The sequence below is a fragment of the Argiope bruennichi genome, chromosome 7, assembly GCF_947563725.1.
Source record: "Argiope bruennichi chromosome 7, qqArgBrue1.1, whole genome shotgun sequence".
NCBI classification, from domain to species: Eukaryota; Metazoa; Arthropoda; class Arachnida; order Araneae; family Araneidae; genus Argiope; species Argiope bruennichi.
This window is the reverse complement of record NC_079157.1, coordinates 111,075,456-111,093,532: the sequence shown is the minus strand read 5'-3', so window position 1 is coordinate 111,093,532 and position 18,077 is coordinate 111,075,456. Positions and strand designations below refer to the sequence as shown.

Sequence of the window (18,077 nt, the reverse complement as noted above, 5' to 3'; positions counted from 1 at the left end):
TCTAGAAAGGGTTAACATGATAATTACAAAACGAAGAGAGCTAGATGTATAAAATTCAGTACATAGATTTTACATCTATAGAATAGACACCTGTCAAATTTTAAGTCAAATCCAACTACGGGAGCCTGTCCATCGATCTATACCTTCAGAAACATTTAAACGCGATAATTCAAAAACGCAATGGCCTAAATATATCAAGTTTGAAGGAAATTTTAGACTATAAGTATAATGTTATGTCAAATTTTTGTCTCAATCGGTTGGGAAAAATGCTTCTAAAATATAAATTCGATTTTCGGATACTATTAACTACATACCAAGGATTAATCGCTAAATAACTCTCCAAGGGTGACAGGATAGATTCAGTAAAAATGCTGAATTCACGGCAAAACATATTTCGTAACTATTGTTCGCCACTGCTATGTAAGGCGTTTTCTTTCATAACAAATTAATTAGAGAGTATGCGGGAAAGTTTTAGGGTGACCACTCCCTCTTTTTTTATGTTTTATTTTGATCTATCATCACTTCTCAACGTACCACAAATCACCCACATTATTGATATATAATTACCAACATATTCATACATATATATTAACCATTACCATTATATTTTTTCTGCCTAACTCCGAGACCATTTCTAGAACTCCTTGGATACACGTGCCACAGGTATGCAAGTTGTTGTAAATTATTATTCGTTATCATATACAATTAGACTATATTGTACAATATTGTTAAATGCCATACAATATTATATAATATCATGATACCCATAAAAATATTAATTCCTTATGGTATGGGTGTCATATCGCAAAGGAAAGGATGATATAAAAAGAAGAAGAAATATGTAGTAAAAATTTACAACTAACTCAGCTTAGAACTGTTCTATATACATGAAATTATATAGTTTCTATATGTATATTGATCTAATTGAAATTTAAAGATTCGATTATAACCATCTCTTACAGTTCGATGTTAATAGTTTTCATGTCTATGGCTAAATTATCTTACATTAATAATTGGATAACATTTTTGCAATTATATTATATTAATTAATGTACCTATTTACATTACATAAAAATTAGAGATCAATGTTTAGAGTGTATTTAGAATAGTATAAAAATGATAATTATTTTAATCTCGTCCAGAATTTGTTCGTTCTCATCACGCTTATTAATAGCAATTTACCGGATATCTGACAGGTTTAACTTTTTTATTCAGAAATACAAACCAGAAATTTATTCATTCCTAATTAGAGATTGCAATACCGGTATACCGGGATACCGAATACCGGTATTTTGAGCCATTTGTACAATTTTGTAATACCGGTATTCACAAGTTTAAATACCGGTTTTTCGGTATTTACTAAAAAATTTTTCAATTGTCTTTACTATATGTTCAGGAATCGCAAACATAGCAAAATAGTATACGTTTTTGTTTTTATGTCTCCCTAACGGTCGAAATTAATTAGCTAATTAATGGCTTAATTCATTGCTTAAATCTAAATTAGCGAAACATGGATTATCCCTGAAAGAAAATATTGTATCCATAACGACTGATGGAGAAACAATTATGAGAAAAGTTGATTGGTGCAAATCAGCAGTTGTGATATGCACATGGAATTCAATTAGGACTAATAGATGTATTATACCAAAAAAATAAAGAATAGAAGAATCCAAATACTGTGGATATAGAAATTTCGGATTCCAACTTTGAAGAGACTAAGAGTGAGAGTGATATTTACAATGAAGAGAATGACAATGTAATTGTTGAAGAAGATATTGTTAATGAGGATGAAATATTAACCTATCAAGAATTGCTTCCTATAATTTATAGATTTCGAAAAATTGTTAAGATATTTAAACGTTCCCCAATAAAAAAAGGATATGTTACTAAAATATATACTAACTGAAAATAAAACAGAATATATGTTAATATTAGATTCTAAAACACGTTGGAATAGTTTACTTCTAATGATGGGACGATTTGAAACTGAGAAATCCAATCCAAAAAGCAATAATCGACTTAAACTGAAAATTAATCTTTCAGGTAGTGAATTCGACTTAACATCCAAAACTATATCAGCTCTACTTCCAATAAAACTGTCTATTGAGGCATTATGTCGGAGAGGTTCTAATTTATTAACAGCTAATGCAACAATAAATTTCATGTTGCAATCACTGAAAGAACAGCACACATCACTATCTGAATAATTATATATTACATTGAAAAATCGCACAGAAGAAAGGCACACCGAAATAGAAAATGTTTTATGGTATTTACATAATTATAATGATTTTAAAAATGAAAATGAAATAGAAGAAAAGAAAATAACCAATTCAAATCTGATTAAGTTTAGAGTAAGTTTTCTAATTTAAGTTTAGAGTAAATTTCTAAATTAACATTTTTTTACCCACAAACCTATCCACATTTAGAAAAATTCGGTTCAATTATCGAAGATTATGATGTCACTACTGTGGATAGAGATAAAGAATTTTCTCTTGAACAAAAATTAGAATTAGCAATAAATAAAAAAATTTCAACGAACCAAAATGCAATACAGAAATCATCTATATCCAAAACCATCAGACAAGAAATCGATTTATTTGAAGATGAGGGATTTAGAGGTAAATACTTGGAAAAAATATATCGCTCATTGCTAACAGTACCACCCACTAGCGTAGATGCCGAAAGACAGCGTTTTCGAAAGCTGGTCATTTTTACACAAAATTACTTTTCAGGCTTAATGACAGTACAATTGATGCATTATGTTTTTTAAGATCACATTTCAAAAATTTGTAATAGTACCACAGACTGAATGTGATATTTACCCTTTTTTGTGATTTAAATAAATAAGATGTTCCTTTACATTTTTGTGATTATATACTGTTATAATTTATAAGTTACAAATTATTTTTGTGATATTTACACTCTCTAACAAAACTGGCAAATAAAACAAAGAAACACCTGCGTTTTCTTCCTTTTTCTAAAATTTCTAATACCGGTATTAAAATCGGTATCCCAGTATTAAGATTTAAAAAAGACCGAATACCGGTATTGAAATTTTGGTCCGGTATTGCAATCCCTATTCATATTTGTGGGATTGAAATAATTATGCTAATCGTTTCTTACTTTCTCATTCTCATTTAGGCATGTTTCTTATTTAAATTCATACATCAATTTGAAATCATATTCTGAACATTTTGTCTTGCTGGAGTCTATTTTAATTTCCCAAATATGAGGGAAAAAAATGTGAAATAAAGCTGAAAACAAACTATTACTAAAAAATAAAACACCATATAAAATGTTATTTTATTCAAGCGATAAACCTTATCTTAGTATCAATTAAGATATTTTTTTACTAGATATTCTTCTTCTTTTGCACTGATTTTCTATATAAGATGAAAAATTAACAAATAATAAAATAACTTTGAATATGATTCTTGTTACCAATTACTCTTAACATTTTTGTATATATACTATTGTATTTATAAAAACACAATGGCAGCCTTTTTGTTTTGTTTTTCTCATGTTTAGGAAAATCAAATCTAAAGTTTAGATATTCTTCAGAATCTGGAACACAAATGTTTCACTATTATCATACTCTCTCTATATAAAAAGTAAAAAAAAAAAAAAACATCGTTTTCAAAAAAAAAAAAAAAAGAATTTTATAATTAGTATTATGCTTTTAGTTTTATACTTATTCGAAGATAAAGGTAATTTTCAGTCACGGAGTTTACACAAATTTTTACAATCCAATTTTCATTATTGTTAAAGTGAACAACTCTGCTTGCTTTTTTATTTGTTTTCTTTTGTCTCTGGAATGAGGAAAAATTATCTATATATAAAAAACGCTATTGTACATTCTTATTACTTATTATCCAATGTCAGCAGTTCAATATAAACCAACCATCGCACGAATTTCAAACTGCTTCGTTGATCGTTTTTACAGCTGTATTTAAATTTAACTTTCCAAATAGAGCTGCAAAAATATTTCTGGAAATAATCTGAAGATAATTTGCCATATCGTCAAGCAATCCATTCAGTCAAAAGAAAACAGATATAATAAAATAAATAAAGAAACAATTTTCAAACAGAAAGTTCAATCGATCGATAAAATAAACTTAGTCGTCACCAGATGAATAATTGCTATGATTTGTAAATGGAAATAGATATTCTTTCAAAACGATTATCTACAAAAATGTTTTTAATTTTCATAAGATTGAATAATTACCTTTTAAATAACATCACTTCTTTTACAATTTTCCTTAAGTTTTAATAATATTTCTAAATTCATTTTGTTATACAATATTTTTAAACAGTGTGATGAATTTCACTTTTGAATCATTAATTCCGTAGAAGTATTTTCATTTCCACTTTCATATCATAATATGTATATCATATTATATATCATAATATGTATGTATCATATATGTATTCTCAATTTTTTCATTCATGTTTTTCAAGCGAATCAAATAACAAGGTGATTTTTAAAAAAATGTATTTTATATTAATTATTTAAGAGCCTAAAGAAATCAATAATTTTACTGTAATTGAATTCATGTTTGCTTGAACTTTCCTCTTTTTCTGTTGTATATATCTAAAATCTAGTCCTGAAATAAATTCTGTAAGTATGAAAAAAGATTATAAAACGGGACGGAGAATAAACAGGTGGCAATGTTTTGCACGCTCTCTAACAGTTGCACAATGGAATTTTAATAGTGCAAACGATAATAGTCTTTCTTTCTTACGTAAGTGTTAAAAATCCAGACGATTTTCACTGTGATTAAACTGAAACAAACAAAAAATGGGACAAAATGTTCAAAACGTTTGCATTTCTTTCTGATTTTGTTCGCTTAACAATTTCTATTTCAATCAAATATTTTTTTTATCTAAATAAATTTTTTAATAGAAACTTTGCGACCATTAAGCCTTAAAGATTTTTATTATATATTTTATCTAGAAATTTCTTTCGAACATAATTAATATATTAATAAAAAATAAAACTATTCGAATGCTAGCAAATTTTTTAAAAAATTCAAATACACTCTAGGATGCATTAAAAACAGTGACTTACCAACTGCTGATATTGAAGTACGATAACAAGAGTTAGTCGTATATCTCATATAAGATAAAATATATTTCTTGCATTTCTTGTGTTATTTCCTTGTGCGTTCCTTCTTAACTTTCAAATTTGTTTTCCAAGATTCTGAATGTTACCTTCAAATTTAATGTTATGCAGTCCAGAATGGCATTTGTCCAATGATGAATTGGAGGGAAGGTCTCATTGAAAATGTCCACTTTGCATGGTGGCCTTCCATTGTATACACACCAGAGTCTAAGAAATTATGAAGTGTTTTATATGAAGTATTTGGCAATTTCTTGCCGTGTGACCATGAGGAATTAATATGATTGTTATAAAAAATATATTTAAAAAACTTTAAAAAATTAATACATTAACATCAATATTTTTCTCTCAAATTTTTGATGTATCAACTGGTTTCCATGGTGAACATTTTGTGTTAAGCATAATAATATATAGAAGAAAACCAAATTTAGATTTTGAATATCTTTCTTTAATGTAATGATGTGGAAAAATCGATAAAAATCTATATTGGTGTCATGAAGTTTATTTTGTACAGTTCGTTTTTATGCTATCATTCTCTAACATACAAACAAAGCAGCAGACTACTGGCTGAAGGATTTACTACAAAATATGACACAATCTTGGATCTATACCTATGCCAGATCCAATATCTACAGTTTAAAGATAATATTCGAGAAATTTAAAAATCTGAAGACAGTCGGTTCATTGATTGGTTTGGGCCAAAATTAGATGATGATTTATAATCCTAGTAATCGTTTCTAAGTTATTATATGCATTTGGAAGACTAATAGATATCGACCAAAATTTAGCAAATCTACAATTTTGTGGAAAATAAAGAATGTATCTGTCGACATCGTTCCATTTATCTTAATCACAGAAATACAAACGCAATGATAATAATGGTGTTTTGGACTCCAGGAGTTTAAACGTGGAGACATATCAAAATTTCGAGATGGATTTTTGTTTATAATTACAATACTTTTTCTAAGTATGACAGGACGTGAAAATAAATGGGAATTAAAATACTTAATAAAATGTGTCAATATGTTGTTTTTTTAAAAAATAGAATGCGGTATGGTGTTATGTTAATGTTAGATTCCTAATGTTTTGAAATTTGTACTTGCCAAACAGGAACATGCCAGGGACCTTTCTTTTATTCATAATTAGCTTCATTTGACTGTTTCCCTTACAAAAATATTATATTAAATAACAAATGGGTTTCTTTCATAAAATTTTTTTCTCAAAAAATAAACTTCCGAAGTTGCCTTACTCCATCAGCAAAAATAACATAAACATTCTTACCATCTACGTCACGGTCTCTTGGCGACAGAATTTCCGAACTCTTCTTTCATTCACCAAATGTAAGCAAATATAATCCTAATCTCTTTGTTATAGGTATTTTTTGTTCCTGGATATACAAACAACAGAGAGCAATTTTCTTCAGTAAGTTATTAATATCCGCGCTATAATTAAAATTCCTGCTTCATAAGCTATGATTAGCAAGCATGCTTTCTCAGTGAAATCAAGCTCTTATGCTTTTTTTATTACTTTCCTTACAAGTTTTTTTTATGCTCAAAAGTGGCTCACGAATAACTCGAAACATATTAAGAGGAAGTATTAAGAAGATGAATAAAAGGATGTGGATTTTTTTTTATCCTTTTTCTTAACATGCAATGATTATTACCTTGATGGAGCGAAGAAAGCAGACACGAACTCCGGTATTATGGATTACAGAGAGACTTTGTCTAATGAATTGTTATCAATCTATTTGAGAATGTTCCCTTGAGTAATTTCATTTCTCGTGAGGAGCAAGCTTTTTGATAATATTAAGAACTGAAAGGAAATGGTTTCTCACAATTTTAGCAGCAAAAATTGTTTATTTAAATTAATTTCCCTTTCTCCATAGTTATTCATAAATCCCACTCATTAAATTTCAATTTGATTGTAACAGGAATATAAGTAAGAGTTTCAGACTTTTGTTTTCTTCTAATTGATATCAATAAACTGAAAGATTTTTATTTGTAATATAATGATATGGTAAATTATTTACGTATTTTTCTTGGAATCAATGCAGGCGAATCACAGTTGTAGGTAAAAATCGATTGTCTTCTAAAATTTCTTACTCTGTGTTTTAATATAAAGAGTGGGAATGTTGCCATTATAATTTAGTCAAACAATAAATAATATTGAATTATAAAGTGTTTTCAAATAATGAATTTAAATCCTTCTCTTTCTACATGACTTGGTTTATTATCTTTTTAAATATTCATAAAAAAGAAAAATTTCCTTAGTATAAGATATTTATTCTTCTTATTTCCTTAATATAAGATTATTCAGTTTGAATTACATTTTTTAAAAAAAAATGTTAACTATAAATTAGAAATGTAACAAGACTTTATAAGGTAAAAAAGGCAAAATAAAAAATGTCATTAGTTTTTACTAAGCAGTGATAACTAATAGCTAAAGTGACCAGCACATAAACTTGGATAATAACAACAAAATAAGCATGTGCAAGATAATAGCTATTATTTTTGCTAAATTCTTAAATATATCTTTTCATCTTAAAAAAAATGTTGTTTATTAACTATAAAGTGGGTTTACATTCAGCCAGCTATAAACCATCCAGTAAGAGCGTAGAAACTGTACAATAAAAAGTTCCGACCAGACAAAAACTTTCTATTGTCCCCACTCTCAGAGCATGCGCAATTTTCCTTCTGCGCATGTGTGATTTTCTGGAATCTTATAACTTGCTGAGGGTAAACCCATCTATAAAGATAGCTCGAAAGCAAATATTACGTTTAAATTATTTTTCAGTCTATTAAATAATATTCTTTAGAATATGAAAAACTCATTTTTAAAATAATAATTTAGTTCCTCTTTTAATAAATAAAACAAAATATTTCCGAGGCATGTTAAGATACAAAGGAAAATAATTTTCCATCATATTCGTGGCAACTGTTAGTCATCTTGTTTATTTCCTACAGCCATTCAAGACTCTATTCAAGAAATTTTCATATTTTTGTAACAGGAAGAACATTAAACCGTTTTAAACTTTTTCCTGTTGCCATTCGCTAGTAACAAATTGAAAGGTCTTATTTTATTTTATTTTTCTTCCTCCTTCCTCTCACTATATCTGCACCCTAGATCTGAATTATTAAGGAAACGTAATTGGTGTTCTTGTCTTCGGCAGAAAAAGAGCAGTCATTTTCAATTTTCACAGATCGTAGAACAGAACGCTTGGCTGCTTTCCGAGCGAGTCGTCTTTTATGATAAAAGGCGAATTCAATTGTTTGTTACGTTATTCGATGTTCAGACAGATGCAGACGATTGTTTTTGAGATAAAACATCAACAGTTTTTCTTACAATGTGTATGCTAATCATTCGTTTTATATTGTTTTGATGACAGCTGCAAAATTAAAACACTTTTAACGTTGCTTTGTTTTTATTTCCTTTCAAATAGCTACACTTTGTATTGACGAATTTATTACACGCGATCAGATTTTGTCGTGTAAATCTTCAAATGCTACATTGTCTGCAAATGAGTTTTCGAAAATGTTTTTCTCGCTCTATTCAATAAATATTCGAAAAAGCGAATGGCATTGTGAAATTCAACAGTGATATTATTCATAGAATATTCCAAAAACGTTAATTTTTGTTTTCCAAGTAAATTTGCATCCACTGTTTTAAAAACATTTCCAAAGTCTTATTTTCCATTTCTGCAATAATATTTTATTTGCTATTCTTTCTCTCACTGTTGCCATTTTTATTTTTATTTTTATTTTTCTCTTCAATGCTTCTGTAAAATAAATAATCACAGTAAGTCCTAGCTCGACAGTTGCTATGGAATTCCAATGGAATTTTATTTCAATTAAAATCCATTTAAGATTTAATAATATAAATCTTATATCATTTTAAATTAAATATTAAGATGAAAATTAAACTACTTTACTTTTTTTGTGCTAATGTGAAAAGGTTAATATTATTTTAATATTACATGACAGCAAAATCTCTAACTAATTTTTTTTTAATCCTAAATCTAGCTGAAAGATGAAAAATTATTCTCGATTTTCAAATTGTTGTAATGTTAGATTATTGTCCCGTTTGATCACACTCGAAGAGCTTGCCTGTTACTGTAAATTCAACCCACATTAACTATAAATTCAACCATCAGATAAAGGATGATATAAAACGATAAGGGAATAAAGCTATTTCAGAGTAATTACAAAATAAGCGAATGTATTAAATCATAATTGTCCATAGAGTGCGACAGTAAAAGAGGGAAAAGAAGTTTCAAATATTTCTTAAAATCTTATTTGCTCTGATTTTTTTAATGTATAGTAAAGTTTTAAACTATTCAGTCTAAAGCAACGTTTACTCAGGGCCAATTATTGAAGCCAACTATAGAAGGCAATGCCTAATTCAGGGACATTACGTCATCCCAATGGGACAATGGCAAATGGTTGTTCTTTGTTGTCCAGATAAACATTGCTTCAACTATTCACATTACGACAGTGCGGAACAACAGCAGAGAGATAAACATTGTGCGCAATTGTTGGCTTCTTGCTAACGCACCTTAATAAAATAGCCTAGGATAGGCTAGATAGATAGCAAAAAAGCAAGAAAATCATTCTTAAATGCTCTATGTATCTCTTTTTACTCAAGAAAACCATTTTGTTTATATTTTCTAACTTTTTAAGTACATAGTATAGGTAAAATTTTTCTTTCTTTAGTACATAGTACCGTATATTTCAGGTATTGTATTTCACGTTTTAAAAATTTATCACAGAAAAAGAATATCAAAAAATAGAAATAGTGTACGAATTTTAAGATGAATTTTATAAATTTTAACATAACTTAAAATTAAAATTATGAAACAGAATGAATGCGTACACTTTCAACATGAATAAAAGATTATTATAATGCGTAGTCTTAATTCTTTCCAAAATTGTTTAAATTTGTGTTACTGCTCACTGATAAATGAGGATATTAATAGGAAAAATTAAATTAAATTGAAAGCGTCATCAAAATTGATGGCTCATAAAAAAGTTCAGTATCTTGGGATAGTAAATTATTACTCAATTTATAACAGATTTTAATAATAACATTTATAACAGTCTAATTAATTATTTTAAATTAAACTGGATGGTCGCAAGTAAGCTAATCTAGACTTGATAAATTATCAAACAATGCAAAAAGAACCATATCAGTAAAAAAATTTTAATGTAATCATTGCCATTCACAATTCATCAGAATTTAATAGACATTTATAATCCTTGCTAGGTAAATACCAACTAGTTTCCATTTATTGTTGTAACTATTTTAATTATTTATTTATTGAAAATTTCAACATAATAATGTTTATAAGCTGACATACCACCTGTAAATTGTATGAACCAAAAATTGCTCCGAATGTTCTACATGGCTGGAAATGGAAACCAGTTACCATATTTAATATGCTGTTGCTTCTTAAAAAAGAGATTTTTTAAATACAAATTAAATTTTAATTTAATTACAGATTAATCTAAATTTTAAGGTTTCTTCGATGATTTTGAAGCAAAATATGGACAAGAAGCATTTTTACACTATTTTATAACGATACATTTTGAATCCGATCGACTTTGATTTCAAGAAAACTTTAGATATCATTTACTGTGTTTGGTGATGAAAAAGGATTACTACCCATAATAATAGCAGACGCCAAAATCTGTAAAGGATAGGAGCCACAAAACTTTGGAACCATATAGATCCAAATTTAAAATCGCCTCCATCAAATTCAGATGCTATCCTCATCATCTGACCACGTTTCAAAATTTAAGGTTCCTTTCGAAATATTCCTTGTATTGCTTTAAAGCAGAGTAAAAATATAATTAAATAAATCTTAGTTGAAATATATCTGATAGATTTTACCCATAGCCTCTATTTAAAGCGTATATGAAATGGTTTTATGCACGATAGGAATCTACAATTATAATATTAAACACCACATAGTGAACTTCATTTACTTAGCTTGTTCTCTTTCAGAAACACATATATAATTCCAATAATTTATTTTTCGTGATGTTAAGATCTATCAGAACTTCTAGGATCGAATCTTTTGAAAACTATATATATATATATATATATATATATATATATATATATATATATATATATTCAATTTCTGATATATGAAACGTATGCAAGAAAAAGTATTGTAATCATCGAAAAACTCGTACTCGAGATTTGACAAATCTTTACATATCGCACATCTTTGAGTTCAAAAAATATATGTTTTGAAAATGTCTCTTATTCTGTCTATTGCCTGCGAATATAATAACTCGAAAATGTTTAGAGCTAGAAATATGAAATTTGGTATGTATTTTTCACAAAATTTACAGATTTCTATCAATTTTTTTTATTTAATACATTTAGAGATTAGTTTGTTTGACTATTTGATCACAGGGTAACACTTTAACTACAAAACAGAATGAGCTGGATGGATAAAATTTGGTTCACAAATTCAGAATTTAAGATATAGATCTTTATCAAATTTTGAATGGAATCCGCCATAGAGTTGACCGGTAAATACAATAACTAAAAAACACAATGAAATGAAATTTTAAAAGTGTTCTTGGTATAAAAATTGTATTTCTGTGTTAAATTTTGGTTTTAATCTGTTAACTAAAAGACATTCAAAATGCATGCTTAGTTTCATTCTTATATTACACTCATATATATTACCGCATATATATTACACTCATATGCGGTATATTAGGGAGTATGCGGAAAAGTTTAGGAAAGAACACGAAAAAGAAGACTTTTTTTTAATTTCATGGTTCGTATGCTAGAAAATAAAAATTCTAATAAACAGATTTTACGAATTATTGCTGCAATTATTACAATTTTGCATAGGTAATTACAGAGATTGTTGTTATAAATTTTTGGTTGATTTCTGTTTGTGTGATTAAGAACAACCGGTTAATTTCATCGTCTCTACGACCAGAATTGATTTTTTGATGAGAATAGATGAAACAAAGTAACATAAAACTCTTGCTTTTAATCTGAGTCACACATATGATCTTGATATTTTGTTTGAATATGATTTCCGTTTAAGCTGAACTACGTTAAATACAATATGTAAGAATTTGCTTAATTTCCATTCATATAAGTAATACACTTGAGATTCTTAAATTCAGATTATTTTTGTCTTTTAAACAAATAACTATTTTGATAAAATAGATTTAACAGATAACTACAGATTTAAACACCAAAAATTCTGCAATTAGAAACCTGTAGGTGAAAGGGTTTATAATTAAATGTTATCGCCCCCGGGAGCACCTTGAATTGAGGATGAGATGTTTCTGGCATGGTAGTTGGATCTCGACACCCTGGACAGTACATGAAAAAGCGGGGGTCTGGCTCCTCCCATCGATGACGGGACGTACTTCCTTAGGGAAGAGTGTACCATAACCGGTGATGGCCCTTAGGACTCAACCACAGTTCCCGCCGGTGTTGCTGTCGCGGCGGTCTGGTCATTCAGTATTCATTATCCGTGTGCCTTCGGGTGGGTTGGAGAGTCAATGATATGGCTTAAAGCAACGTTCCTATGACCTATCCTACGACCAGTGATAAGCGTGTAGGCGAAGCACGCTTTTCACTGTTTTCCCTCTCTTATGGTTTTCTGGGGTATTTTGATTTTACCAGTTTGTCAGTAAACTGGACAGGCATCAAAGCACCCCAGACAACCGCAAGAGAGGGTCAAAGGGGAAAGCGTGCCTTGTCTGTAAGGCGACAGGTCGTTGGAATACGGCTTCATGTTAAATGTTATTATATTTTTAAAGTAAGGTATTATTTGTATTGAGACTGCGCTCATGTTATGATTATAACTAGGTCATGATTTTGATTTGTTTGTTTTATAAAATAATCTTGTTAAATGAAGAAATGTAATCAGGAATTCTTTCAATGTCTTTCAGGGCAAGTAACGATTGTCCATTCTGGCCTGGCTTCCCGCAACTTGGGTTAATCCAATATGAAAAGATACAAAAAGAAATTCCTCCAGAAAATAGAAGTAACCAAATAAAATGTGTTATGCTTTTGTTAATCAGTGCTATTTTTCTTGAGAAATGTGTCTCCTATTGTTTACACTACGCAATAAAAAGGAATGGTAAGTGCACACGCTTTTTCTTAACATTTACACTACGCAATAAATAGGAGTGGTAATTGCACAAGTGTTTATTATAATTTATCTTTATACTAAGCAATAAATAGGAATAGTAAATGTATAAGTGCTTTCTTACAAATGTATACTGATGTATATTAATCACAATTAAATCTTTTTGAAAAGTTTAATTATCCTTCCTATTTCATTTTGCTTAATAACTGCATATATGTTATCCTAATTAGTTAATACTCATTAGGTAATTAGTTTTTACCTTACAAAATTTTAAATATATATTGGTGAAACGGTTTTAAGCATATATTGGTGAATTTGTACATTGGTTTCTAAAAATTACAGGCTTCTGTTTGCCTTGTGCTGTTGGCATTGATTATGTTTTTCAGTAATGAATTAGGTTCTGTAAATGACAACTGAAATCAACAAAGCTTATTCATTATTTTAAACATGGAAGCAATAATTTCTGTCCACACATTACTATGGCATTCATCAAAAGATTCCATTCTATAGGATAGCCGACTAAGCCTAATGGTTGGAGAATATTTTGATGATCCTTACCAAGAAAGTCTATTACAATTTATGGATATATCAGATAGGTAAACATATTGAATGATATTATGCAATAGTGTATGGCACTGTATACAATTCCACTGTTATACGACTTCGTAAATATTCTAATTCTATTGTGTTAAGAGATTTTGTATAAAATAAAGCGCCCTTATTTGTTAATGAGCTTGTTGGGTTTTTCGCTTTTTAGTCCAAGGTCGGATTTTAGGAAAATTTTTGTAATAATCTATTGAGTGAAGTACACCCGATACTTTTAAAACTCAGAATTAAATTTATTAGTTTTTATATATATATTTTTTTTCATTTCTCTTAAATACATGGCAATGATAATACGCATACAAAAAACATGCATTCAATAATGATGCAACACATATGAGTAAGTACAGTTACAGTGAATAAAACAATGAGAAATATTGTTGTCAAATATACGTAAAACATATTTTAAAGTTATTAAAGTTAGAGAAAAATATACAGGAAATAAAATGGGTGTTACTGAAAAGCTCAATTTTTATTTTAAAATGTAATTTCTGCGTCATAATTTGTTTCAAAATGGGGCAAATAGTGTAATTTCGATTCATTTTTAATTCATAATTTAATAAAATTTTGAAAACACCTTTTCAATGAACCTTTCCATACGAAATTTAAAGTTCTAGATGCAAAGATTTGTTCTTTGGAGCATTTTAAAACATGTTCCATTATGTATGTCACATGATACAAAATTATTACAGCACTGAGCAATTTATATCCAGTATATAAACATTATCACTTTAAGATATACATGAAACTAAACTCAGTGGCACGACAGCCCATGTGGGCCGAGGCCTACAGTGACCAGGTCTGCTTTCTTGACAGAGGATCCTGGGGTGCAAGGAATATGTCCCGGTTAGGTGGTCAGCCTAATACGCAACCCCCAGTGTTCAGTTCCCAAGCATGCTTGGCACTCAGTTTATCGACCCACGGAAGGGATGAAAGGCTGAGTCGACTTTGGGCAGTCCCAGGATCATATTAAGTTTTATAAAAATTGACAACATTATTTAATGTTATTAGTTTTAAAAAAACTATATGAATTGATTTCATTGCAATTTATTTCATTTCATTTTAGATGCGAACAATCGAACTTTTCTATCAGAACTTCGGAACACCTTCTGTACCTCTGGGGACACCAAATTATTTAACAAAACCAACCCAGAACTCAATTTAGTGGAAATTCCAGATTTCAGTCAGTATGAAATACTGGAATGCTACAGCGTTGTTAACGCGACAGTCACAGCTTGCCTACTGACGAAGATGGCCATCTCTTCCCATTTCCATCTGGACTACATGTCTAACAGAAGAGTCTTCGCCGAGTTACTGCAGCAGTCATCAGATTTTCTTGTTTTGGTGAGAAACTGCTTTCCTTGGGTCTTGCAAATGTTTGGCGGTTACATCATTGCCATTGGTGCCATTCTTCTGAATCAAATTATTGATTTTAAACTCATCGGTTTTAAGTCTTTATTGTCCTGTGTCCTAGTTTTGTCATTGAAACAAGCGCTGTTTCCGAATTATATGTTTTGATCTCCTGGTTTTTCTAAGTAAATAAAAACAAAGCTAAAAGATATTTGTAATAGCCATAAAAATAAAAGATTTCATAAGAAAATGAGTAATCTGATTTTTTAAACTGTTGTTGTTGTTAATTATGGCACTTACCATAAATAAACCCGCTGACGAAAGCAGCGATTTAAGCCGAGTTTGTGCAGTAGCTTCTAAGAGTAAAGGCCCCTGAGCACTCGAGACCAGAAATCTGACTTCTAGCTCATAGGAAGATGACACTCATACACTTCCTTGCACAACCCCTTCTTACAGGAAGGCTCTTTCACACACCTCACAGATAGAACACAGGGATTTTTAAAATTTAATACTACTATTATATCTGTCTGAAAATTTTTCATCAACTGTTTTTAACCCTTTATATTTCGGAAGGACTGCCATTAAAATAATTCTGATGCCATTTAAACCATTCTGATATCGCACTATTTTTTTTTTCGACAGTATTCAAAAGTACACGAAAAATACAGCCCTGACAGCAAGCAGTGGATATTAGCTAAGGACAAAAATTAAAAATCCTTAATAACTAACTGTGTTAATTAAGTTATTTTAATTAATTAAAAATTCTTTTTTCTAGTGATTAATCTGCATCAGAATTTATCCAATGATGTAAAAAAAACGAATAAGAAGTTGTAGACAAAGTAATTCGGTAATTAAGGAATTTAAATAAAAAAGGTTGATTCATGAATCAAGTATTGCGCTTCAAAATCCCCATGTCACTAAAATGTATGAATAAAACCAAACTTTTCTTGCTATCTATCATGTTACTTCTCACTGCTGATAAAATTTGTTGTAATTTAAATCTTTTTATCTTCTGTGTGATTCGCATAGGATTCGAAAATGGAATTGAAGAAAGGTAAATTCGATCAATACAAGCATACCTTGTAAAGCATGAGTTGGCTCCACTTAATTTTGAAATCCTTCGGGATCTTCATTTGGAAAAGCGATGGCATATTCACAGCACAGTTATAAATCATTTTCATTTCTTTTATTTCGTAATGTATACACTTTTTAATTTGCACGCGTTATGATTTGTAATAGACCGATTCCATTAAATTTGTGTTTTTCAATCTTATGAAATAAAAAATGGATTTTGTTTTTAAAAAATGGATTCCGTGTTAAAATTTTAACATGAGAAAAAGTCAGTAATTTTGAAGAACAAGCTGCTCGTCAAAGGCAGAGAGTATGATAAAATCTTCTTTTCAAGTATTGCAGTTTTGAGATACCGCATTCAGGAAACAACAAATAGGCAGATCTACATTTAATTAACATGTTTAAACTATTATAATACTTGTTCCATCCAAACAATTATAATACTTGTTCCATCCAAACAACTATAATACTTGTTCCATCCAAACAATTATAATACTTGTTCCATCCAAACAATTATAATACTTGTTCCATCCAAACAATTATAATACTTGTTCCATCCAAACAATTACAATACTTGTTCCATCCAAACAATTATAATACTTGTTCCATCCAAACAATTATAATACTTGTTCCATCCAACTATAATACTTGTTCCATCCAAACAATTATAATATTTTTTCCATCCAAACAATTATAATATTTGTTCCATCCAAACAATTATAAAACTTGTTCCATCCAAACAATTATAATATTTGTTCCATCCAAACAATTATAATATTTGTTCCATCCAAATAATTATAATAATTGTTCCATCCAAATAATTATAATAATTGTTCCATCCAAACCATTATAATAATTGTTCCATCCAAACCATTATAATAATTGTTCCATCCACTTGTTCCTATATAATACTTGTTCTATCCAAAAAATTATAATATTTGTTTCATCCAAACAATTATAATACCTAGTTCCATCCACTTGTTCCTATTATAATACTTGTTCCATCCAATTAATTATAATATTTGTTCCATCCAAACAATTATAATATTTGTACCATCCAAATAATTATAATAATTGTTCCATCCAAACAATTATAATACTTGTTCCATCCACTTGTTCCTATTATAATACTTGTTCCATCCAATTAATTATAATATTTGTTCCATCCAAACAATTATAATATTTGTACCATCCAAATAATTATAATAATTGTTCCATCCAAACAATTATAATACTTGTTCCATCCACTTGTTCCTATTATAATACTTGTTCCATCCAATTAATTATAATATTTTTTCCATCCAAACAATTATAATATTTGTTCCATCCAAACAATTATAATACTTGTTCTATCCAAACAATTATAATATTTGTTCCATCCAAACAATTATAATATTTGTTTCGACATATCTATTTATTCTATGCTAGTAATAAATAAATATACCAAATTTCTTCTGTCCAGTGTGTCGTGGCTTAGAATTGTCGCGTTCATTTGTAAATATACGGACAGTCCAACAAACATCCAACATACGGGGACTTTATCGAAATGTATTTCGTCTGGCTCAAAGCATTTTTGAGTTATTGTGTTCACAGAAGACATATTTCAAAAATGTGTTTTTCAGTCTCAGACAGGTTTATTCGTTAAACTCTCAAGTTCGGATTTTTTTGTATTTTCGTTTGCAGTACTTCTATTTTGAACGCTTCGTATAAGAAAAGATTAGAAAAAATAATTTTATTTACCATTCTTTTAAAAATTAAAAGCAGCTATCACGTGACTCATCTACGTGACAACATTCTTCT

General features: G+C 29.0%; 1 protein-coding gene across 1 annotated transcript in view; it reads left to right on the top strand.

Annotated features, from left to right (window-relative positions):
• The window catches only part of LOC129975537 (uncharacterized), a 63,304-nt gene extending 47,889 nt beyond the window's left edge, over positions 1-15,415 (top strand). Inside the window, exons 2-3 of the mRNA XM_056088597.1 lie at positions 13,054-13,244; positions 14,923-15,415. Coding sequence (XP_055944572.1) covers positions 13,054-13,244; positions 14,923-15,374 — 643 coding nt within the window. The 3' untranslated portion in view covers positions 15,375-15,415. The remainder of the gene's footprint in view (positions 1-13,053; positions 13,245-14,922) is intronic.
• The last annotated feature ends 2,662 nt before the right edge of the window (positions 15,416-18,077 follow it).